Source organism: Sebastes umbrosus, chromosome 4, assembly GCF_015220745.1.
Source record: "Sebastes umbrosus isolate fSebUmb1 chromosome 4, fSebUmb1.pri, whole genome shotgun sequence".
Classification (NCBI taxonomy): domain Eukaryota; kingdom Metazoa; phylum Chordata; class Actinopteri; order Perciformes; family Sebastidae; genus Sebastes; species Sebastes umbrosus.
This window is the reverse complement of record NC_051272.1, coordinates 7,194,604-7,221,078: the sequence shown is the minus strand read 5'-3', so window position 1 is coordinate 7,221,078 and position 26,475 is coordinate 7,194,604. Positions and strand designations below refer to the sequence as shown.

The following is a 26,475-nucleotide window of genomic DNA, read 5'->3' as shown; positions in this document are numbered from 1 at the left end:
AAATGTAAAAGTAGGTGACATAATTGACCATATTGCATCATATCTAAATATCTTTTAAATAAACTGCATGGTTTGTGTATAAAGGAATATGTCTCAGGTTGGTTTTTTTCATGATTTAGAAAATAAAAAATTAAAAAAAAGGATTTCTGTCTGGTCTGGCGTATATGGTAATTTTTCTTTTTTTTCGCAATAGCCTCGATGTGGGTGGATGGCGCGTAAAAATGCCAACCTTGCCCAAAAAAAAAAAGTCTTTTACATGTTAAAATCTTAACAACAGCGTATATTCCGATATGAAAGAACAGTATGTAAATAAACCTCTATAATGTGTGTAAAGTGTATAAACATCCAAGGTTTATAAACAGAGGCACATTGCGACTCATCCATGTGTGCCAGCCCCCTTCCTCTGTAGTAGTAGAATGTGCCAAGTGGAACAGGGGGGTTACAGAAAACAAAAACGCTCATTTTATCTTAAATCTTAATTATTACTATCACATATAATACTCAGTGTGATATAAAGAGATTTAACTCATGTGTGGTGAAATATATGATGAATAAAGAGTGTGAATTTGATCTTTTATAGGTGCGTAAATCTTGCAGCACCCCTCTGAGCGTGCAGTGATACTGGCTGAGCTTCTACAGAAACACAGCGCCAGACCACAGCCTGCTTTATGCTCTCTGAGACTCCACGCTCATCGGACTGGGTATATAGACACAAGTGATAATGTATTCCTCGTGCATGTGCTCTCATAATTTCATTCCTTGAAACGGATTCAGAAAAAAGGACGACTTGTTATTCTACACTGGTGAGTAAAAACACACCAGCATCCTCTATTTATGGGGTTTATTATAAGGTTAATGATGATGTGTGAGAAGCTGACTGAGGTACCAGAGTGCAGAATGTGGCTGAATGATGAAACACCTCACACGGATGTCACAGTAATTTATGCGCATTCCTTAGAGAACAAATTGTGCCTGCATGGGCAGAACAACGAGCCACATGGCACGGGTGGGATTTGTTGGGTTCATTTTTTCCTTTTTATTATCCTTTTTGTGTTTTTTTCCACATTGTATATAGCCTTACAGTCGGCCTGTTTATTATTGACTCATCACTCCTGAGTCATGTGCAGACAGAGAGAGAGGAGGGGGGAAAAAAGCCTATTTGTCTTTGTGCGCTCATCTCATTCATTCTCTCAGACTATAATAAAATCCTCATTCTCATGCAATACACTGCGATATGTCACTTCCATGTGAAGGTTATACTCAGCATCATTTCGGCTGCTGTGTTGCGTTCAAGGGATTATGAAACGACGGCCTTTGCCTCATACAAAAAAACCAGGCTAATCTGGAAGCGGTAAAGGAAATCTATTAATCACTTAATCCTCTGCTTGGTGGGTGAAAGAAAGAAAGAGAGAGGAGGGGATGTTGTTTTTCTGCAATATTTCCGGGATATTTCGCGCCAGTGATGCGTTTTTACGCACATATAATGTAATATTGATAAGCAAGACGCCCTATGATGAAATGTATAAAGAGAGGGATGTTGCGCACCTTAAACCATCACCTCGTGTCCACACCCTTGAATCATTTCCAACGCTTTTTAGTGTGAAACATGTGAATAAATGATGATTTCTACAGGACAAAACCTTTTGTTTCCTCCTCCACCCTTTTTATTATAGGGCGCATGTCACACATTGTATTTTGGGTGTTGATATCATTTATACTGTGTAGATCTATGCTGTATAGATCTAGACTGTATAGAAGAGGGCTTTCCCCATCCTGCAGAGAAAAAGAGTGTGTTTGGGTTCGTATGCAAATGGCCTCCTCCCTTTCAATTATTCAGAAGGATGGAAACGTGATCTACTCCATCATCCCTCCACCTCCACCTGTCACCATCCACAACCACACTGTTAAGAATTTCCCAGTAAAATAACAGTAAAGAGCTGGCAGCAGGGTTTCCTTTATGTTACTGTAAAATTAACATTATTGTACTGTCGCTGAAATTTACAGCTTTGTACTGTAAATGAAAAATACAGTTTTTTTATTATTAATTTCACAGTATTTTACAGTTAATTTACTGTTTAAAGATACGTTATATAACTGTTTTCACCTTCTTTTTACATTATCTTACTGATTTGTTTTAATGCACTATTACATACATTTTAATAAACATTATTTTTTGCCTAGATGAATAGACTTAGCAGGTTTCAGACATAGGAATAGTCACACTAAATACAATTAAAGGCACTCGTTAGGAAAAAGGCTATAATAGAGTTGTTGATGTCTGGCTACAAGCACAGAATGCAAACCAGAACAACATGTGAGTGAAGAACAGTAAAGCTAATTCACTGATTTTACAATCATGTACAATGTACAAGCCTCACATGAGCAGATCAGGTACCAGAATCAAAACAAATACTGTACTGCATGAAACTGTTATTGATGATACTTTAGACAGTTGATCAGCAGTAAAGTGATGTTTTTTAAGAATGCATTATAGTTCAGTTAAAAAACGGCCTATGAGCGTAATTTAACAGGTTTTCTTATGTATTAACAGTAAAGCACTGTTTTTTGTAATGACAGGTTAATACTGTTGAAATCCAGCTGTAAATTAACAGCAATTGTTAACAATCCACCTGTCACCGTCCACAACCAGGCTGTAGCTCCCTGGCCTGGTTTGTTTTTGTTTTTTTTAGAACAGTGTAATAAAATGATCCCCATTCATTGATTTTTTTTTTTCTGCCACCAGCCAGTCATGTGATTTCCATGTGAGAAATAACTCGGATAAAGCAATAATTCTTTTATATGGACTGTTTCCCAGTCAGATAAAATGGTGTGGGATAAGCTCAGAGTGTGAAATTGTTAATTATTTTCTATAATAATAATAATAATAATAATAATAATAACTTGGATTTATATAGTGCCTTTCAAGAAACCAAAGACATGAGACCATTAAAAAAAAGTTAAAGAGTACATACACGTGTAAGGCAAATATGTAATCTGTTCTATAAACAATAAAACAAGTAGCAGGGAGCTGTAATCATTTCTCTTCATCTGTCAAATTCACATTTACATTAGTGGAGGAAAAAAGAATCACTCTTCTATTTGATATCATAAAACAACTTTAATGTTCTGTTAAATGGGGTTTAAATGGGTTTTAATTTTTACATTTCTGATCTGTAAAACAAGGTTTACAGAAAGCTTATTCTTCAGCAGGTTTTGTTTAAACAAAGTGAATTTAGAGTAAAACCAGTCGGACAGTAATTTATGAAGGGAAAATAGAGGCTGAAACAAACTGATGACTAGACTCTTAGCAGCAGCTCATCATTTTCTTAGTGACAAAGCACTGACACAAGCTCTTCCACCATTATTACTTTTCTACTAACTGCAATGTTTCCTCTTCTGCTCCGCAGACATTTGGTGATAATGACGAAATAAACCACTTCCTGATCACTCAACCTTCACAAACTGTCTCAAACCCCCACGGACACCTTCAAACTCGCAGTTTTGCACCATCAAAGTAAAAAAAACAGTGACGTTTTCCCCGCCAGACGTCGGTCTTTGCCCTTCCAGCCTGCCAACTACAAAGACTTCCACCCCCTCGCCCCTTGTTTGCTTTATCAAATGCCCAAAAACAGCAAGGCCGTCAAGAGAGAGCTTGACGACGATGTCACAGAGTCTGTCAAGGACCTGCTTTCCAACGAGGACGCCTGTGACGATTCCTTCAAGAAGAGCTCGCTGATCGTCAACAACCATGAGGGGGAAGGGAAAGAGTGCGATGTCGAGGAAGGGGGCTCGGACGGAGAGGAGGAGGAGCGGCCGGCCTGGAACAGCAAGCTCCAGTACATCCTGGCCCAGGTTGGCTTCTCTGTAGGCCTGGGCAACGTCTGGAGGTTCCCCTACCTGTGTCAGAAGAACGGAGGGGGTGAGTTCACAAACACTTACACAGCAGGAAAAAACATCACCATGGCTGTAGTCATAAGAAATAATTCAATATATTCATGGGTAACATTATTTACTAACTTAAAAAGTTGTATATTTTATTGAACTGCATTAAGATGAAGAGACAGGTTGTAAATAAGACAACAGATTTACCAAATTTTAGAGGTAAAACCAAAAGTGAGTGCCACCCAAAATGGCGGTAATAGCGACTTAATGCGGAGGAAAGCTGTGCATGTACAGCTACAGTATGGCAAGAAGAGTAGGTCAAAGTTTCACCAGGATGTTTGTCTGTAAACTGTGATGAATACTTAGGTTTCATGCCGCGTCTGACTTCTTCTTAGTCAGATCTCAGTTACAATGAATAGAAACGATGGCCAAAACTATGATTTAAGTTGTAATTTACCGTGAGTATCTTTTAAAATGAGGACAGCAGTAGAAAAACAACAACTTTAGAACGAACCCGTTTCACATATGCCGACATACAGACAGTCATCTGTCAAACCAAGCGCAAAATCTCATACTAGGACACTAGAACCGGATGCAAATTTAGATTAAAACAGCATGAAAACAAGGCAAACTACAAACACAAGAGTGCATCTTGGGTGGGATCAGGGATTAAACATGCAGTGCAAAGAAGATGACTATACAGTACTTCTAGTTTCTGAGAGGATAGAGATCCAAATTTGGGCACATCTGATGTGTTGTATATGTTATTAGGGAGGACAAACGAGGACAAACTAAATTATGGATGTGATTCACTTCACTGTGGCCTTGTGGAGGAATAGAGCTGGATTGCGTCAGGCTTTTTTTTTTTTTTTCTATACTCTCAGGCACCAGAAGTATAGTTTTCCTCTTTTCATGCTTGAATGTTGGTCCCTTATTTCACAAAATGATCATGTAGCTTTTATTATTCTGACACTGTATTTATACTGTGTTTACAGTATGGGTTCAAGGTCCTGAATCAACATCTATTCAATATCCAAGTGAACCAAAACGTCTAAATGTATCATCCGCTTTCACCTCGAGGACACTAAAAAAAGCTCCTCCTGATTACTCCTGATCTAGAATCAACATGCACTGAACAGATGCAGGTATTATATATATATATAATGTGCAATGTGTTCAGTACTGCCTGTGTGATGAGTGAGGTGTGTGTGCAAGAATGATGGAGAAACAGAGTCCTTCCTATGTTGCATTCTTTTGTCAAAACAAGACTGCTCAATGACCTTCAGGGTCGACATGAGAGTCACGTGATCATCTGTGTCTCTATCGGCGTGCCGTCTGCAAACAACAGCCAAACCAAATATATTTACTGTCAACATGCAGGGAATCACCCTGCAGACAGCTCTGGTGCTCATGATTGTAGTTTAATAATAACAACATTCATCCCCTGCTACAATCAAAACCACATTTCCCACAATGCCCTACTTGACTCGCTCCCCACAGAGTGTTGTTGTTGTTGTCATCATGATGAGGACTCACTACAGGGTTAATACTCTAATGTGTACATGTGTGTGTGTGTGTATGTGTCCCGGAGAAGGTGATGAGGTGTTGCACTTCCCACCTGGAGATTACATAAAGCCATTGACTGCCTCGAGAAAGCTGATTAAGTGAAACCGTCTCAGACAGGTTGTCCAGACAGGATATAATCTCAATCCAAGTCCAGTTTATTTGGATATCATTTACAATGTGGCTGTGGGCTTTACGGCACCACAACAGCAATGGTTCCTGTTTTAATCCAACTCTCTAAAAAGTCCAAAAAATACCGTTAGCACATAAATTTCAGCCGGATGTGGAATACAGTGTTTAAAACGTATCTTTATTATAATCTGCTTTTTCTTGACTTTTCCTTATTACATATTATATTATTATCATAGTATAATATCAAGTCTACCACCATGCGTAGTATGTGGTATGCACTGTAGTAGGGCTGGACTATAATGTTGTTATCATTTATTGACTTGTGATGATATGATCATATTGTGTCGGCATTTTACAAAATTACAAACCAATGATTCTTACAATGACTAAAAATGGTATATATATTTGAAGAGTTGTGCCTGTTTTGTGGACAGTAGATTTGCCCCGTGATATATATATTGGTATAGTGAAATATTAGCATTGTGATAGTGATTTTCAACCATGGTATGAAGCAATGATTTTTGAACAAAAAACTGCATCTGTTTATTCATTGTGTGTTATTATTTTGTGTCATGAAATTGGTCATTACAATGGTATGAAACACACATACACACAAAAACAAGGTCAAGAAATAATATTCTTTCTTGGAAAAACTTTTAAAAATTAACAGAAATATGTAGTGCTGCAAATAATGATTATTTTCATTGTTGATTAATCTGTCGATTATTTTCTCGATTAATCAATTAGTTGTTTTTCAGAAAATATTCACATTTAAGAAGCTGGGATCAGAGAATTTAGACCTTTTTTTCTCCTAAAAAATGACTCAAATCGATTATAAAAATAGTTGGCAATTAATTTAAGAGTGGACACTAATCGGTTAACTGTTGCAGCTCTACAAATGTGTGTTAATCAGTAGAAATGAAAAACACAACAATGGGATTGAAAGTTAAATATCAAGTCTTCACATGGTTCAGAGTTGAAGGTAGCAGGTAGGCGGGGCAGTGATGAGGGGGGAAGGTCTTTGGTCGATGTGAGATGTGATGGATGACGTCAGCTCTGTGTACGTAACCATATACAGTAATGAATCATGATCTTACGAGTTTGTTCATGTACATCAGTTGCGTTAGATCTGTCTGTCAGTGTCTCTTATTGTCTGTCACTGTGTGTGATGTTTCCAGGTCTGTTTTAAACAGCTCTGGTCGCCCTGCTGTGTTCTACCGTAATTAGATTAAAATGGGGCAGATGTGTGTGTGTGAGATCTGACATGTGTACGTACGTCACAGCCTTTCATCTACTTACTATATTTCCTTTTATGGCTGTGTGGCGAGTACAGTGCCGTGAGTGCTGGACCCAACGATTATTTTCCTTATTGATTAATCCATCAATTAGTTTCTCCATTAATCCTTTTGTCTATAAAATGTCAGAAAGTAGTAAAAGCACATTTAAATCTCCAAAAGCTTAAAGTGACATCATATTCAAATACGTTCCTATTGATTAGACAAAGAAAAACATCAAATATTCACATTTAAAAAATAGTTTCTGATTAATTTTCAGTTGGTCAACTAATTGATCAAATCAACTAATTGTTTCAGCACTAAAAAAAGCTTTATTTTTATTTATTCAGATCTCAATACTTTTTATGTACCGATTGAAACATGTCCAAGTATCCAAAATTGTCAAGTAGTACAAGATTTCATCGAATGTGCTGTAGAAACATGGCGGTGCAACATGGCAAACTCCACTATATCTTTACATAGCAAATAGTTGTTTGCTGCTCTACTAATGCTCTGGATATTGTATAAAGCACCTTAAAGAGAGCTTGTGCACACCAAAGGCAGTGTATCCATTATCATTTTGAATGCACATGTGCCTCCTGTCAACACATGAGCTTGCATCTGGAACTTCCCGGCAACACTTTGAAGCCAAAACCTGCCTTCAGAAACAGAGATAGTGTATCTCCATAAACACATCCGTGCATCATCCTGTGTTGTGTTTTCCCTTCATGTGTCTTTCATTCAAGCAGAAATTCGTTGCTCATACTACAGGTACGCATATCCAGCACGCTCCTTGGCGCTGTACATGTGGCGCTGCCAAAAGAACACGGAAGTGTCATTCGTCTGTAACATTCCTAGACAGGATAAACCAGCTATTTACTGTAATCGATCTGTAAGCGAAGAGTGCTGGGAAACTATTTTAAGAAAAGATGAAATGCACTCTTAGGAGGCTGTTTGCTTTCTCAAAGTGCCATCAAAGTGTTTGAACGTCCAAGGGAGGCTGTCGAGGGTTTTAAAAGACAATAGAAACCGGAGGGTTTTTTGGTGCTGACTGATGTTTAAAGCCTCTTCCCAGAACAAACTGTGTACTCGCTGAACCAGAATTAGACGTCTTAATATCAGAAACCAGTTGGGTAAATACACAAACACATACGCTCCTGTCTGTGACCACTCCCATCAAATCTGAACCTGGGAGGGACAGCAGGACTCAGGAAAGGATGTGAATGAACGCCCGGTGCAGATGAAACAACAAACGCTGTTGAAACAGGGATGAAACTAATCTTCAAAACAATACACCCATGACGGAAGTTTTGACGCCGTCATCAGTGACTCACAGCAAACATTACAGTGCGTCGTCCTGCCAGTGTTAACATTTGATGTTGTGGTTTTGCCCGCGAGAGGGGGGGGAACAAAATCACAAAAGGGGATTTTTAAAGAACAACCTCAATTTCTTGTTTTCAAGAAAAGATTGGCTGGTGTTTCCATCAGTGGTTGTGCAGTGTTTTGAAATGCAGAAATAGTTTCTAACAGATTTCCGTGGGGTTGAGAGAGTCTCACACACAGGAACTTCACGTGAGGAAAAGGAAAACCTCCCCACTCCTGCGTCGTGCATACCTTGCATCACCCCAACAAGAAAATAAAAGGCGCATTATTTTAAAATCTGGTAGCCACTGAACACATCTAACCACCAGCTATTTCTTCTAAACAAAGACTTTTAGGTTCTCTCGTTTCTCTTGCAGCCATCATGTGCTTGGCAGTACACCGCTCACAAGTACTCTTGACTGTCACAAGAGATGTGCACCCCCTGTATTTTATTGCACCACGCTATTACAGCCTGCCTTAATGTTAGTCATTCACCCTGAAACCTTAACTCTACAGAGGAATGTCGTCTCTGCAGTGTGCCTCAAAGTAATCCCACTGTAATTTAGGTAATTTTAGACTTCAGCGTATTTCCAGAATTATTTGATTGCACCACACACCATTGGGGATGTATTAGGTGGAGACACAGATGTGTGTATAGTTATTTGTGTGTGTGTGGTAGGGAGATAATGAGACAATAGGCCTACTGTTAGGGAGGTGTGCTTTTAGGCAAATGTGTCACCATAATGTAGAAGTATATCAAGTTTAGGATGCTGCTGTTTGTGTGTGTTTGAATATATATGCTACATATTTGCATGTGCCAGATATAGATATGTGAGAGTGTGTGTGGTGTCCATGTGCGCGTGAGCTGCTTTCAGGAACTGAAGCAATGTCGCTTCACAGTTATCTGATGGCCCGGTTTCCCCCCTTCTCTGCACATGCTTCGTTTAACTCGCGGCCTGTCTTGTTTTTGATTGGCAGGAGCGTACCTGGTGCCCTACCTCATCCTGCTGATATTGATCGGCATCCCGCTGTTCTTCCTGGAGCTCGCCGTGGGACAGCGGATCCGCAGAGGCAGCATCGGGGTGTGGAACTACATCAGCCCTCGGCTGGGGGGCATCGGCTTCGCCAGCTGTGTGGTGAGTCATGCAGTAAAAGTGAAAGTGTAGCAGAAGTGTGAAGGTTTGACAATGCTAATGCAAATTATGCCACTGTAATGAATGTGTATATTAAAATAGACTAGAAACACATTTACTGTATTATTCTTAAAAAAAAAAGCGATTTTGAGCCTAAGCAGATTAGATATTGTACACCGTATGTTAAAAATAATACAACCTATTAAACCACTTTATGGCATCTCGTAAATTATTCTTGGGCAAAATATTCTGGAGCCGATCCCAGCTGATATTGGGTACACCCTGTACAGGTCGCCAGACTATCACAGGGCTAATGTTATATTCAACTTCTCCTAATAGATCCCCAGAAATGTTACACACTGTTCTTTTAAGCCTTGATAACACTGATACACTGATCATTCATAGATCTCTAAATAAAGCAAAACACTTTGTAACACCTCACTCAGAAAATGAAGTCTCTTCTTGTTGTAATAAAAAGAGAAATCAAGGTACTGAATATATCATGTCTGGTAGATAAAAATGTTTTTTTCTGTTTTGTGTGTCTGAAGTTAACTCACCTCTCTTGCCTGTAGGTGTGCTTCTTCGTGGCTCTCTACTACAATGTCATCATCAGCTGGAGTCTCTTCTACTTCTCCCAGTCCTTCCAGCAACCTCTGCCATGGCACGAGTGTCCACTGGTCAAGAGCAAGAACACTACATGTAAGACACAATCAGACATATATATAAGGACTAGATTCACTACAGGTACTACAGTTGATTTTATACGGAGGTATGTACGACATACAGTCTGTAACTTCCAGCCGTTTTGTCCATAGATGTGGTGCCGGAGTGCGAGAAGAGCTCGGCCACCACCTACTACTGGTACCGCGAGGCCCTGAACATCTCTGACAGCATCTCTGAGGGCGGAGGACTCAACTGGAAGATGACTCTGTGCCTGCTGGCTGCCTGGTCTATAGTTTGCCTCGCCATGATCAAGGGAATCCAGTCTTCTGGGAAGGTAGGGAGGATTTCTCTGTTAGCATTTTTAGTCTTGGAGAAAAGATGTTTTAACAAATAGGGGATGAGACAGAAGACAAAGGAGAAGCAACACATTCTCACTCCAAACTTATCAAATACCGCCGCTTGGTCAGTGTCCCTCAGTATCAAAGACCGACTTTTGGACGGACCAGGGACGGCGTGTCATTATATGCTCGTTACATGCATTGTGTCTTTTCAAAATAAACTTTTGTTTTCACAGGAAGTTAGACTTAGGCAACACTGCCACTTAGCTAGGGTTAGGAAACAGTTGAGGTTGACAATGACTCACGGGACAATACCAACGACTGACAAAATAAGTGAGCGTTACTTTTAGTTTCACAAGGGACATGAACACCCGTCTCCTGGTTGAATGTCTAGTGTTTGTTTGACCGCTCCACCTGCCCTTAGCACACCATTAACACTACATCACTTGCTCCGACCGCCTAATAGCGCCGCGGGTGGGTTTACATTGGAGTTAGTTGAAAGTATGGAGCTTTTTTCTATCTTTATTCCTATGTGTAGTGGACGCTGTCTATTATTACTGGAACCAACTTTTTTATTTTGCCGTACGCTGACAAGGATGTCGTACGAATGTCATACGAGCAGAGGAGAAATCTGAGAGCAGATGTTTCAAGAGTGCACAGAAGAGTGTGAGGGGAAAGCTGGAGTGCAGCAAATCTGTGCAAGCAACAATATATCTGAGTGCAAGCCTACAGTTTGAGCAGAGGCAGAGCAAATTTAAGCGCAAGTAGGGGCTATTTGAGTGCAAGGACAGGGTTTTGAGGGAAAGCATTAGAAAATTTGAACGTGAAATCAGTGAGTCAAGCTCTACAGTTGAAAGACCACGCTCTTGAATACAGATAGGAAAAAAGCTCCATAGAAAGCCCGGTTTGTCACATACTGTCGCTAAAGTGTGCCTCCGTGCGTCGGGTTGGGAGAACAGAGGAAATGGCTTACTACAGCTGCCCTATAATCCTGGCAGCTTGGCCTATATAACGACTCAAATATAACTCTTGTACCCCGGAAAATGTGAAACAAAAGGCCGTTTCTCGCCAAGTGTTTTGGAAAATCCTCTCGCACATAATTAGCTCACTTTAAGGTAGAGGCTTACAGAGCATAAAGTATTGGACTTAAAGACACTGCTAAGTGACTACTGTAATGTGTCTTGACAAATTTTTCTAATGATACAGTCTCAGATATGACCCCGAAAGCTCATGTGATCTTGTGTGGGATTTCTGGCTTAGCTTACTTTAGCTTAGTGTTAGCAAAGCTGACAGTAGCGTGACTAGCATCCGGAAGGATTAGCCCACTGGCTAAAAGGTCGGCGTTGTGGTTGCAAACTCGCCCACGCTCCTCCTCTCTTTTTTAGAGGTGATCTTTATCATTCCACACTTTCTCATATCATATGACAAGCATTAGCCGGTGCACTTCCAAGGTTACAGTCAAACTTGCGCTAATTGGAAGAATGGTCGCACTTTTTAATCTTCCAAGAATCAGCTTTGATGGGGAAGTCATTTGATTTGGGTATTATCCTCACTTCTTATGTCAGTTCTGGGCAACAAAGTGTGGGGTCAAAATTAATACAGTATATTTCAGGGATCACTTTTTTTTGTCTGCCATAGAGTAAGGTCTTACAGAATTTGAGTCAACTTAACTCGATGAAATGAGTCTTTGTAATAGTGCCAAAATCAGGGAGAATTAACACCCAGCTCTGCATCTCTTTATTGGGCTTTTAAGCCTCTTTTAGCTCATTATTTTGGTCTTACAGCACATTTACTGTATGGTTCAGTCTCAGCTGCATTCATCAACTGCTGTACACAACTGTTTCCAACACAAAGGTTCTGACTAACCCACTGTATGTAACCAGCCACCCAACCAACCCAATACCAAACAGTAGAGATACAAAGTGACTCTAATGGGATGTAACATTAGCCATAACATATTTGGTTTGTTTCCAGCTTGTTTTGATGTTTTATTGACCCCGTCCTGGCCAAAGCAAAATATGCAGCTTTAAAGTTGTGTCTTGAACCCCAAAGTGCGAAAACTTGCAAAAACTCTTGTGAAACTCGCTGCCCAACCTAACCTTAACTATTCAAGATCAATGCCTAACTTCAACCATCTCGCAAGGGATTGCCTTCACACAGCTCTCAACATGGCTATGGCTGAGCTGGTGGCAGGCAGCTAACGGTGCTAACAATATGAACAGTGCAAACAATGGCAACAGAGCTGATAGAGCTAACAGTGTTAACCTGAGAGGGAACCGGAGGGTGGGCGCTACGCTTCTGCGACGACGCCGCCGTGGGTCTGGACGGCGTTATCAGCTGTAACCGCCGTATGAGCTCAGTGTAGAGCGGTGGCGATTAGCTAGTCAGTCGGGCACACACACTGGGACTCACATGCACTAACATGCATGTGGGGCCGGACACAAAGAACGTATATTGCCGAGAAATTAAAGTCAATTGTTTGTTCCATTGCAACATCAGCGCCCAGCAGCAAAGCTACGCTTCTGCCATTTTGGACTGAAAGCAACTACCGGATGCCAGTAAAACATCCGCCTAAAGTGCACAACAAATGTAAAACAAATTGTTTATATTCTATTGTCATATATTACCAAAATGGCCTGTGTTGAACAATAAAATATTGTAAATATAATAAACATTTTCAGTCCAAAATGGCAGCAGCGGCTGTTGTCAAAAGAAACACCGGCGTTTCGTCTCTTTGCTTCCATACTCTTTGCCGGACCGGCTACATAAACCAAACACAAAGAAGCTCAGGTTACAATACACAGAGAGAGGGTTGTGTCTAGAAGGTAACGTGCAAATTACGAAACTCTGTTGAGATGGTTAAGGTTACTCATTGACCTCGAAGGGTTCAGGTTCTAAAGTTTTTGAAATTTGCGGTATACCTTCTCGATAGGACCCAGAGAGGTAGAGTGGCGTCATTCTCTGCTCAGGACACCATTACTCCTCTATATCTTTACATAGCAAATAGTTGTTTGATGCTATATTAATGCTCTCAATTTTGAATTTGCACATTTTAAGGATACGGTTTTAACATTGGGTCAAAAAATATATGTGAAAAGTATTTTGGCTTTGCAGGAAGTAAGAGGCTAGTATGGACCTATTATTAGACTGTAACTCTAGTTTTTTGTAATGGTGTGGGGAATCACGGCTGTCACCAGCTAAATGAGTTTCCCCACCGTTGATCCAGACATTGTCCACAGCTGTCTGCTTTTTGCTTGGCTTCCACTGAGCTCTTGTATTTTTGCGCTGCATTCACCACAAACAGCCACAGACAAAACAACCAAGGTGGTTTAATCTCGACTTGTGCCACGACGCTTCTGCACGACGGAGAACAGTCTCATTTCCTCTGTGTGCTGCTTCCTGCCGCCTGGCAAGAAATGTCTGTGATAACCACAATCATTGTCACAATCACTACTGCCGCTCTGTCAGAAGGGTTGCATTAGCGTAAAGGAAGTCCTTCCACAGCCATCATGTAAATATAATGAACTGCAAAAATATAAGAAATAACCCTTCATTTTTGTAAAGAAACAAACAGAAAGCTACTGGTTATAATTGTACAGTTTGAGCCAGATGGTCGGCCTCCAACTACCTGGTGTGTCTGGATGGCCTTTTGAGTTGGCCAGCGTAGAAATGGGCTTGAACTTTCCCTGTAAGGGGCCAGCCTCAAGTGTCTTTGAAGTTTAATCAGCGCTGTGTGGCACAAAAGAATATTAATGGCCTCTTCTCCACCCATGTTCACAAAAGCCTTTTCCAAGGAATATCCCCACCGCGATCTGCATTTCTCTCCCGTTTGTGTGTGTGGGTGGGCGTGAAAGGGATCAGGCGGTTTTGGTTACCATGGTTATACGCGCTCTTTTGGCTTGGTTTGATTGTCAAGAGTGTGGCCAAAAAAAAAAAAGTGGGGGAAGGCATTAATGGCTTATGAAGGGGGAGAGAGGAGGGGTTGTCATGGATTTGGTAAAATAGTGATGAAATACATTTGAAAGTTGCGGAACACTCAAAGTAACCAATTATATGCCAAATAATGCATTATGTAATCTTTTAGACGTAAAATATCCTTTAGATTACCGACACGGCTTTCTCTCATCATGGGAAAACCTGTGTTTTAGTATCAGTTTATGACGATAGCGGCGCAGTTCTCAGAACGTGACCTTTGCGAGAAGCACATCCTATCTGCCATGACACTTAATCTTTCATAATAAAAGTCTCTTTATTTGATAGAACATAAGACTGAGGTTACAAAGGAGCAGATATCTACTTATCACACAGAATAGAAGTCTGTTTGGCTTTGAGCTGACCAAGGCCACAGCTGTGTTCTTCGACAAGAGCACAACGTTGGAAGGTTTAATCAGTAAAGAGCCGACAAGAGCTGCAGCTGAGGAAAGTAAAACATTAAGCGAATAAATGTCTTCCAATTATGACATTTGACTTTGATATTTAGGGATGTATGTTGGTTTTAAGTAGGGCCGTCCTCGAACAAACGTTATCAGTAGCTATGGGCATGATAGGTGTGGGTCAGTAGGGGCCTGCTACGTTGTAAAAGTGAAAGTGAAACTTAAAAGCAACATGTTCTAACATGTTGTAAAACTGAATGAAACGTTACATTTCGAACACAAACAAAAAGGTTTCTTTAGGTTTAGGCAATAAAATTGCAACTTCTTTAGGTTTAGGCAAAAAAAAAAAAAGTTAGGTTTACGCAATAAAACTACAACTTTTATAGGTTTAGGCAAAAAATCAGTTAGGTTTAGGCAATAAAACTACAACTTCTTTAGGTTCAGGCAAAAAAAACAGTTAGTTTTAATAAAACTACAACTTCTTCGGCATTAGTCAAAAAGCAGGTTTAGGTAATACAACTACAACTTCTTTAAGTTTGGGCAAAAAACGTGTGGAGGTAGAAATTATTTAGGTTATTTTATTATGTAGGTTGCAAAAACTGTACATTACAAGAGAACAAATGTATGGGACATACAGTAAAGTCTGGATACTACAAAAGGTGTTTAGGAGGTGTCTTTTTTTCTCCTCCAAGCACTGGGAGAAAACCGTTAAACTTTACAATCCTTGACTGAACTTTCAAATATCTGAATGAATCCCTTTCCCTCTGAGACGAGACATTACAGTCTCCTTCAGAGCTACATATGGACCACCATGTAAGAGACGCAACGTCTCTGAATCACTGACTGTGCTTATGACTCAACCCTAAACCATCTCCCAGTGCCTGCACTGGGAGATGGTTTACCCACATCCCGCCGCCAGTCCTGTAAGCCGACGTGTCACAGTGTAGCGGCGGCTGAGTCAGGCCTCTCAGTCTTTAAGTACCACCTCGTCTACACACAGAGGGAGAAAAAAAGACGAGAGGCCCTACTGTCTAATTAGCACGATAAATGGACAAAAGGGTTTTCCCACAGGCACAGATCCTGCTGATATTGGTTACACAACGTTCATGGTACATTAAGTCATCACTACTTGAAGATGTATTGTCATTGTTGAAGATACACAAAGGAAAAGTTTAACTCAACATAAATGAGAAACCAAATTTTCATCTGTAATTAAATGTCATCAACATTAGACAGAACTGCTCAGGTTTCACTCACTTTTCTGCGCATTGTAATGTTCCTCTCAAATGATTATGATCAACACTGCATATATAGTCAGGCAGTAAAATCACACCACATTTATTTTTACAGTTCCCTAAAGACACACACACTGTCACCTCACAAGTGATTTTTTCTGTCAGGAACTGAACATTTTCTCAAGATTTTTGAACGCTACTCAGTAATCTAGAAACCTTTGATAATTGGCACTGAACGAGACACTTCAAAAGAGGTTTACTAGACTGTACCAGACTGCGTAAAACATAATCTGACTTCTCTTCTCAAAAAAAAACTGAATTTAAATGCAGCTTAGTTTGATTTTTATCATCTTGTGATTGTCAAATATTTTATCCTGATTGCTTAAAGATTCACCTAAAATAAGCAGAGTGACTTTATTGAAGTACAGTCCGACTGCAGAAGTTTGCCGCTGTTTAAACAGGAGGTTTTGTTTACTTACAGGTGATGTACTTTAGCTCCCTGTTCCCGTACGTCGTGCTGCTCTGCTTCCTGGTTCGAGCTCTGCTCCTGAAGGGCTCCGTAGACGGGATTCGACACATGTTCACACCCAAGGTAAACGCATGTTTCAGGCCAGCGTTTCTTGTAAACCGTGTAAGTAAAAAATTCAGAGCAAAGGATGCTGTTTGGAGTCACATGAAGTCACCAAGGAAAAACAATTATTTTCATTATCAATCAAGCTGCCAATTGTTTTAAACAGGAAGGCAATCCAGACACTCCAACAATTTGGACAACGAGGAAGGAAAAATCCTTTATTATAGTGGCGAAATCATTAAAAAAAAACTATCATGTTTCAGCCACAGTAGGTCTTTGAAAACATGTTTTCATTATTTTCAATTAGTTTCACCTGTCAACTTGTTGGCCTTTTTTTAGGATTTAGCCACTATAATAAAGGCTTTTAAATATTTCCTTCCTCATTGCCACTTGGTCTAAGTTTTTTTGACTGACTTTCTGTTCATCCTGATTTCTCTCCGTTTTCCAAGAGCACCCGACACGTTTTTGATCTACGGTTGAGTACACAGAGCAACCGGTTATCTCTCTCTCTCCCTGCCAATTGTTTTGTTTATAAAATGTCAGAAAAAAAACAATCAAATTATATTTTTCCAGAGCCCAAGGTGACGTCTTTAAATATCTTGTTTTGTTTGACCAACAGTCCAAAACCTAAAGATATTAAGTTTACTATCATATATAACAAAGAAAAGCATCAAATCCTCACATTTCAAAGCTGGAACCAGCAGAAGTTTGTCATTTGTGCTTGAGAAATGACTTAAATTATATATTGATTATCAAATAATTGTCACCAATCGATTAATCTTCTCAGCTTAATACTAAATGTAGAAATACTACTTATTTCTTATACTTAATATCCCCTACTAAACATAAGGGGCGTACTGTAGATCAAAGCTGTCTCAGCCAGCCACTGTTGAACTGAATCCACTCGCTGTTTATAAAAAAAAAGGTGTCTGAACTCAAAAATTAAGTCTGCACTGTAATAGGCCGGCTCCTCGGCAGCAACAGGCCAATGGCACCTCAAGCTGTGGAATCGTGTCACCATGGAAACAGGAGTTACCGAGGCTTTATGTAACCAACCAGCCGGAGACGCTGGTTCACAGCAGAGTCTGTCTGTCTCGTGTGTCTGCTCAGTGTCCTCGGCTGACATCTTACGACTTCAAAAGATGCGTTTTGCCACCATCTTCAGTCAGTGAACTTGCGGACATCAAAGTCCTGCTGCTGCTCTGTGCTCTGAACGGTTTGAGACCTTTGTAGTAGAAAACTACAACGAGGAAAACTGCCAAGATGCCAGCTGTGGTTTGGCAAAGATGGTGCGTCTGCAAAATGCAAACAGAAATACATGTTAATTATTAAAAAAATATTCAAGATAATGGATTGTGGATGGTAACGACTCTTTAAAGCAACTTAGTAGACATATACATATGAAGATTAACTTTTCACCTTTCAGCTTTAACTTCAGGTGAAGCACAGAACACACACAGACTTGAGCATAAAGCATAATAAAATACACAAAACATATAATAAAAATATGTAAAAGATATGCTAAACCACCCACACACTAGCTCAAATATAATATCAGTGACGGCATAATATCAGCCATCAATGCCTCATCCAAATTTGAATAACATTTATTGCATGTATTTACAACTGTGTATTTATGGCTGCTATTTAGGGCTGCAATTATGAACTGTTTACATCATCAATTTAAATTACAAAATGTCAGAAAATAGCATCAATAAGTCTTACATCAATAAGATGTAAGAGGAGTCGCCCCCTGCTGGCTATTAGAAAGAATGCAGGTTTAAACCCCGTCCGCATTGGCTTCACTTCAAGACCCGGAAGTTGCCCACTGGTTTCACCCTCAAAACATACATCTATAATTTATATATTAAAATAAATATAACAGTATTCCTTCAATGATCATGTTAAATGTAGACTGTGCTACCAAACTAAGCCAACTCTGTCTGTGTTGTGTTTCAGTTGGAGATCATGTTGGAGGCCAAAGTGTGGCGAGAGGCGGCCACGCAGGTCTTCTTCGCCCTGGGCCTCGGCTTCGGCGGCGTCATCGCCTTCTCCAGCTACAACAAGCGGGACAACAACTGCCACTTCGACGCCGTCTTGGTGTCTTTAATCAACTTCTTCACCTCCGTGCTGGCCACCCTTGTGGTGTTCGCAGTGCTGGGCTTCAAAGCCAACATCATGAACAGCAAATGCATCGCACTGTGAGTAGCACGAGCTTCCTCTAACACAGATATTTTTTTTTTTAGATATTTATTTATAGACGGCAACTGCATTTCCTGCAGACCATCAAAGAACTGATCAAGAAGTTCAAGTTGTCTCTTTTTTGAAAGGCTGTGTAGTATTTTTATCTTTAGAGAGAGAAGGAAACAGTTTGGGGGAAAAGCTCTTGCAAGAATTTGATCAAATGATATTTTAGACTTCTAGACAACGTTACAGTCTCTGAACATGTTTTCTCTGAAGGATTTTGAAGTAAGAAGTTCAATTGTGTCCCATTTGCTAAACCCCGTCTCTGAATAGTGATTACCCAATCATAGCGTAGCAACCGTAACTAGGCACAGCTGCAGGTTTGTCAATCTTTGGATTTCTCCACATGTTGAAGAGCAATACTACAAGCACACAAGCAATAACGTAATTAACGTAATGTTAAATAGTGTGTTTATCTGCTTTAAAATTAGCTACAATTGCATGCTAGTTAGCTACAGTAACGCTAACTTAGTAAGAAAAGGAAAAGAAAAATTACTGAGAATTTAAAGTGATAAATCTGCCATCGTTATCACTGTAAACTGCATATGTGCTGTGCGACGGTGGAGAGCTTGACATGCATAGCAAAAGTAACTAACTATTGTTTTACTGTCAATAACTTCTGCCTGTATTTTTTATTTTTTCCAGGAACACCAACAAGATAGCGGATTTGTTGGGAAATGGCATTGAAGAGAGCCTGATCCCCCATCACATCAACCTCTCTCAGGTCAGCGAGGTCAGTGCTGAGGACTACCATCGGATGATAGAGATCATCAAAGGGGTGAAGGAGGACCAGTTCGAACAACTGGGACTGGAGGCCTGCAGCATTGAGGCCGAGCTCAATAAGGTACATGTCTTAACACACACGGCCAAATATGCATTTATCTACATGAATATGGTAAAACATAAGAGTTCAACACAAACATCGGCAGGACCACTATTATCGGCCAATTGGGCTCAGGTTGGACTGTTTTAATGGAAACGATGGCACAATAATCCAAACAAAAATTAGAGCAAACTGAATTCTTGGTAATTAAAATGGCTTATGTGGTAAATGCAATATAATGTACTTTCTTACAGCATTAAAGAAATAGTTTGATCTTTTTGTTTTGGCAAGATTTAGATGAGAAGATTGATGCCACTCTCATATCTCCACCGCTAGCCACTGGTTATCTCATCTTACTGTAGTTAAGCACAGTGCTTCTCAAATGAGGGGTACTAATACCCCTAGGGGTAATTTGGAGTACTGCAGGGGGTATGTGAGATTCTTTAAATGTTAATTTAAAAAATTTACATCATGCATGAATCCTAAAATAATGATACTATGATAAGTTCAATATAAAATGTAATGTAAACCTCATTTTATATTCAATATTCCTATTTTGAATGCTTAACTGTTGCAACAAATGCATTTTTTTTTCATCCAAAAATGTTTTGCACTGGTTAGGGGGTAATAAAATATTTCAAAGGGGCTACGTTATTGAAAAAAGTTTGAAAACCACTAAACAAATACTGGATATTGTGGGGAAAACAGCTGACCTGACTCTGTCTAAAGATAATAACATCTGCATACCAGCACCTCAAAAGCTATTAATGAACATGTTATATCTCAGTTGTTGTTCTGTACAAAAACTAAAGTGTAAAAGCGGCACGTTGTGGTTAAACGGGGGGTTTTGTGCCGGACTATTTCTTAGCTGGGTGCAGTGACTTCCTGGAGTCACCGTAAGCGAACCAGCTGCTTGCAGTAGCTTGGTATTTACTGTACAGGCGTTCAAGTGGTATCGATCCTCTCATCTAAGAAAAAAGCGAATAAGCTATTCCTTTTACTACTTCAGTACAACAACATGGTCATGTCGTACTCACTTCTCCACTGCTTAAACTTTAGGATGTTAAGCTGCTATTAAAATGCAACACTCTCTGCTAATGTTTCACAATAAAAGCTTTATAGGAAAGCAAGGGATTATGCCTGCTGAACTGCTGAGAGGGTTTTAATGTGAAACAGATGAGAGCGTTGAGTTTTCATTAAGCTTACAAAACAGGGGAATTAGACATAAAGGTTCATATAAGAACACCTACTGTGAGTTGGGGTAAAATAGAGGCCCTGGCCACTGATTTCTTACCTCTTCTTCTTCTTCTCTCCACTAACAGGCGGTCCAAGGCACAGGCTTGGCCTTCATCGCCTTCACAGAGGCCATGACCCACTTCCCAGCCTCGCCCTTCTGGTCCGTCATGTTCTTCCTCATGCTGGTTAACCTCGGCCTGGGCAGCATGTTCGGCACCATCGAGGGCATCCTCACGCCGCTGATAGACACTTTCAAAGTCCGCAAGGAGTTTCTTACAGGTTAGAGAGACCTCCAAGTACCTCCCCTTTAACTCATGCAAGGATCGGATTAATAATGAAATACACATTCTTTCTAAAACGGTGTCTGAAGCGCTCTGAAATACAGTTTAAATGAACACATTTTAAACTGTAAAGTCAGGGTAATTTTTAATACTTAGATAAAGACAAACTACAGCTTTTAGTGTCCCAGTCTGCAATTTTAAGGTATTTGTAGAGTATTTTGCAAAGGGATTGTGAATCCTGTGTCCCAATGAATGTCTTTGGTACCAGATATGTGGAGGCGGTAATGGTAGGAAATCTTGCAAAAGAGGGCGGATGGAGGATTGCAGAAAGTCCTGTGCAGACTTCTTTTATGTTGAATGTTGAGGTTAGATTAGTTTAGTCATAATCCCTGGATGTCTGAGTCTGAAGCAACTCAAGCAGGAAATAGACTCTTCAACTTCTCCAAAGATGGATGGCTTAGTGTAATAATAATTTAAATATATTCATTTAAAGTCTTTCTCCTCCTCGTGTTTCCAAGTAGTATTATTGTCGGTGCCGCTGTCGCAAAGACAACCGGATCGCTTTCTGTTTTCCTCGAGGAACAAGTGGGGGGGATAATGATAATAATTCATGTCACACTGTACACATACACCTTTTCACCCCCCCACCCCCCCTTTAAATTATCTGACCCATAACTTCACTAATTTAATTTAACATTTAATTTTGCACTATGTCCACCTCACAGTATTATACATACTGTATATGTACAGTAAAAAAAACATCTAATTTTTTATAGCTAAATTTTATTTATTGCTATTTTTATGTTGCAAAATTTTTGTTTATTGAAATTTTTTATATTGCTAAAGTTTGTATTGCAAATGTTGTATTTATTGCAAAATTTTAGTTTATCCCAAAAATTGTGTTGATTACTCATTTTTATTTTGCTACATCTTTGTGTATTGCAAATGTTTTATGTTGCTAAATTTGTGTTTATTGAAAATCATTATATTGATAAAAAAAATGTGTATATTGTTAGTTTTTAGTTATTTGTTTATTGCTAATTTTTTTATATTGGTATTTTTTTTGTATATTTATAACTTATTGTATTGATAAGTATTGTGTAGTTTTTTGCACGATATTTTTGTCTTTTTTGATAAGCTGCTATAACGGTGAAATGTTCCACTGGGATTAATAACATATCTATCTATGTAGTCATGAAGATGTATAGCGATGCGGTTTAAAACATATACGTATGCATGGAACAACGACAGTCCCTCCTTATCTAACATTGAATGTGAGCCTTTAGAGTGACCTGTATTATTATGACGTATCTGTCAGTATGTAGAGTAACTAACAACCTGCTCCTCTCCTGCAGTGGGATGCTGCGTGTTGGCCTTCTCCATCGGTCTCCTGTTTGTTCAGCGCTCAGGGAACTACTTTGTGGCCATGTTCGACGACTACTCGGCTACTCTGCCTCTGCTCATAGTGGTCGTACTGGAGAACGTGGCGGTCGCTTGGGTCTACGGGATTGATAAGTAAGTACACAACACCATCATCTGCGTCTGTCTCAACTTATTTATGAATTACTCTTCTCTTGTAACATGTAAATGTAAATAAAGTAATAAAAAACAGTCATATTTTGAGGTATAGACTCTCGTATTTTGAGTGTAATTTACCAAAAAAGACACAAAACGCACACTAAACAAAATTAAAGATGAATTTGATGATAGATACATTTTCTATAGATATTGCGATTCTTTTGGCCACGATAATCGTGTAGTGAAAATCTGATAGTGACTGCCTAATATCTTGAAAAAAGAAAAACAAAACTGCAGTCACAACATTCTGCATTTGTGGCAGTTTTGTTTCAAATATTTTTGTCAAACAATAATTAAAACTTAAAATTATATATTTATATGTATACATTTTTTACACAAAGCTGTGTTTCTACCTGGTATAAAGACATGCATAGCCTTAAAAAGGTTCCAGTCTGCTCTTATGGCAGGTTTTGTCCACTTATGTCTACATGTTGTGAGTAATTTCTATAAGAACAAGCTGTTAGAGTTATGACTTCAAGTGGTTAACACAAACAGGAAACACCATATAAACAGCATGTAAAGGCCATCAGGTTTATGAAGCAGACATATGAAACTATTGTGAATTCTTTACCACAAACATCTGATCTCACCACCTGCTGCGTCGCTCTGTTTTCTCTCCCCCCCGCCTCAGATTCTTTGAAGACCTGAAGGACATGCTGGGCTTCACGCCGTACCGTTTCTACTACTACATGTGGAAGTACATCACGCCCATCCTGCTGCTGGTCCTCCTGTGCGCCAGCTTCATCCAGCTGTCCATGACGCCGCCCAGCTACAGTGCCTGGATACAGGAAGAGGTGAGTCAACGTCTCCGGCTCGTCTCTCCGGGGACGAGGGATCAATGGGGGTGGAAGTTCTCCCAAACCTGGAACGAGTAAAAAGCAAATTAAAGGGTTCAAAGTAAATGAGGCAGAAGCTAAAAAAGGGGGGGAAAGTTTTCACATGTTCAGGCGTCCTTTAACCGTCAGACAATCAACAGGATGTGTGGTCTACCACGGAGACATTCAAGCACCTGTTTGATCACATCAAGAGAAAACTAGTCACTTTAAGTAAGTGGAGCAAAGGCCAAATGGAACAAAGTGTCCCTGCATGTACTGCTTTAATTTGTCGAGTGAGGCTAAAACGTCTCAGCTCATCAAAGCAGCTAATTAGGTTCACCTGCAGCTGAACTAAGCCTCACCTTACCTGAGTGAACTGTCATTGATTGGTCATCATTTTTCTTCAAGTGCAGACTCCAGTAGACACCTGAGAGCAGGGCTGCAACTGACAATTTCATTATCATTATTTTTTCAGTATTATTATTAGATTTGTGCCCAAAGACTAAATTTAGTATGATAAGGAAAAATGCCTCAATATTTGCTCTGATTAATCAAAAGTCTTGACATTTGGTACGGACATACTTTGGGAGAGTATCTAACAGTACACCTTCGAAATTTTAAGATTACATGAAAGATCATACTTTTATTAATAGTCAAAGTCAGAAACGCCAACATTGGGTTTACTAAATGTTTTCCATGTTTTTTTTTACACTGCGTGTGTCCATATCTTTGATATTCAGCTTGTTATGAGTTATTATACTATATGTAGTCTTTGGGCACATGGGACTACTGTTTTTTCCTACAAATATAATGGGTAGTAGTAAGAACAGTAGTACCATGCACCCAAATACTAGATATACTGTAGTATGATAAGAAAAACTAAATTTTCAGCCAAACAGTTTGACCGATTTTGAAAATTTCTTCACAATTTTGCTTAGGCAAGCCCAGAAAAACACTTAACAAATCAAGAAATTCAGTTGCAGGTACAAATGGGTTAATCTATCTATAAAATGAGATTGAATGAGAATATTAAGATATTAAATTTACAATGATATGAATACAGAAGAAAGCAGCACTCTTCGTACTCCGCTCTAACTAGCTTTGTTTGAGGTCGTGCCAAACTAGCCGTTATGCAAATGTGTTACTTGGTGACATCACCACGTTACAGAAGAAAAGGCGGGACTTCAAGCAAGGCGTTTTTGGGCTTTGTAACTTTTCAGACCTTTAACACGCACAAAAAAATTATAGAACACACTAAAGGAAAAGGAAAAAGGCACAAAAGCGTAATAGGTCCTCTTTAAACTCTAAATTGTCATCACTAGGAAACTCAAAAATGACCAACTTGCCATTTTTCTCCTGTCTGTCTTCCAGGCCAAAGAGCAGACCGTGGACTTCCCTCCATGGGGCATCGCGGTCTGCATCTCCCTGGTGGTGATCGCCATCCTGCCCGTGCCCGTCGTCTTCTTCCTGCGCTACTTCAACATCATCGACGACAGCGCCAGCGGCCTCTCTAGCGTCTCCTACAAGAAGGGCCGCATCATCAAGGAGACCGCCCGGCCGGGGGAGGACGACGACACCAGCCTGATCCAAGGCAAGTCGCCCAGCGAGGCGCCCTCGCCGATGCCCGGCAACAGCATCTACCGCAAGCAGAGCGGTGGTGTCGGCACTGACGCGGACACCGCACCCAACGGCCGTTACGGTATCGGTTACTTGATGGCCGACATGCCGGACATGCCCGAGTCGGACTTATAGACTGACTATAGTAAGCCCTGCCCGGCCACTCCGGCTGGCCACTCCTCCCCTCCACCCCTCTGCGTGCGTTTAGTTGGCCGTATCATACATGTATATTTCACTTGTACTGTATATTCTTTGTAGATATCGTAGCTGCTATCTTATTTGTCGTCTCTGAACCTTATATGACTGTCCACCTTTAAAAAAAAAGGTGTGGGAATAACTGTCATCCTTGTCTAAACCCCCTTCACCCATTTGCTTGGCTGTGTCCCAAACTCATCTCTAGCTCCTGCTCCCTCCTCCTTTGCTCCCTCCTCCTTGTAGATGCAATAAGGTGGACACTCCACAAGGCCTACTTGAACAAGAATCTGCAAAGAGGAGTGTGCAAAGGAGAAGGGTTAGAGAGGGGTCAAGAGGTCATCTTTGGGACCATACCTGTGTCTGTGGGCAGTGTAAATCAAGCCAGCTTCGAGTCCTGCTGTAAAATACGGTTGTGTACATTATGACCCCTAACTAGTCCTGAGATTAGTAGCAGTTTAGCCGCTCTGGATGGCGTAACGATGCAAGAGTTTTCTTGGTGAAAGTTCAGGTCAGTTCAAACAGCGAGAGGATGGCCTTTGAAAACCACTCCCATGATTGTTTGCGACAAAAGTGTGCCTAAGTAATTTATATTTGTTTATAGAATACATGATGGATGTTGTATATTTAAGGTATTCTGTAAATATAATATAAATATTATAAATATATTTATCTTAATAGTTTGGATATCAGAACACCATGTTTTTAAGGTTCAGAAGTACTTCAAATCCTTAACTCTTGTGTCTTTGTTTTTTACTAATGTGCTGTCAATGTTTGTGAGGACTGTGAGTCCTCCTTGTACATAATTTTTCCATGAAATGGCTTCAAATGCAATGTCTTTTTTTCCCCGTCAAGATTAAAGATCAAATATGGTCCATTTTTTTTGTCAGTCTTTTGTCTTTTTGAATGGCAGTTTGTTTCAGGTTCCCATTACTTAATAATACCTATAAAATATCTTAATGTAAATATAACAAATACTATAATATTAAACACAATATCCAACCACAAATACAAAATACGTAAAGAAATTTACTCTGGGAATAATGGAGGAGCCAAAGAAATCTGTTATTTGTATTTAAAAAATCAAAAAACTAAAAGTTTAATGGAAGTAATTTTACTCCTCTTGTGTTCCGTTTGTAAATAATGCTTTGAAAACATAAACA

The 26,475-nt window shown here is 39.8% G+C and overlaps 1 protein-coding gene across 2 annotated transcripts; it reads left to right on the top strand.

Annotated features, from left to right (window-relative positions):
* Positions 1-651: 651 nt before the first annotated feature.
* slc6a15 (solute carrier family 6 member 15) lies at positions 652-26,191 on the top strand. 2 transcript variants are annotated; one of them, XM_037766731.1, is made up of 12 exons: positions 652-803; positions 3,408-3,919; positions 9,192-9,349; positions 9,919-10,045; positions 10,162-10,343; positions 16,437-16,547; positions 18,486-18,727; positions 19,416-19,614; positions 20,916-21,108; positions 22,466-22,625; positions 23,320-23,482; positions 24,875-26,191. In XM_037766731.1, exons 2-12 carry the CDS (start codon positions 3,619-3,621, stop codon positions 25,253-25,255), a joined length of 2,217 nt encoding a protein of 738 aa, XP_037622659.1. In that variant the 5' UTR covers positions 652-803; positions 3,408-3,618; the 3' UTR covers positions 25,256-26,191. The 2 variants fall into 2 exon arrangements, with proteins under 2 accessions (XP_037622659.1, XP_037622660.1); XM_037766732.1 differs by having other exon boundaries at positions 654-803; positions 3,546-3,919.
* Positions 26,192-26,475: the final 284 nt, after the last annotated feature.

What these genes read in the sequence shown, in the direction of transcription:
- slc6a15 (XM_037766731.1), top strand. Translation starts at nt 3,619, where the DNA reads ATGCCCAAAAACAGCAAGGCCGTCAAGAGAGAGCTTGACGACGATGTC. An exon ending in GTGTCAGAAGAACGGAGGGG is followed by an intron (nt 3,920 to 9,191) that starts GTGAGTTCACAA and finishes TTTGATTGGCAG; the next exon opens with GAGCGTACCTGGTGCCCTAC. An exon ending in CCGCAAGGAGTTTCTTACAG is followed by an intron (nt 21,109 to 22,465) that starts GTTAGAGAGACC and finishes CCTCTCCTGCAG; the next exon opens with TGGGATGCTGCGTGTTGGCC.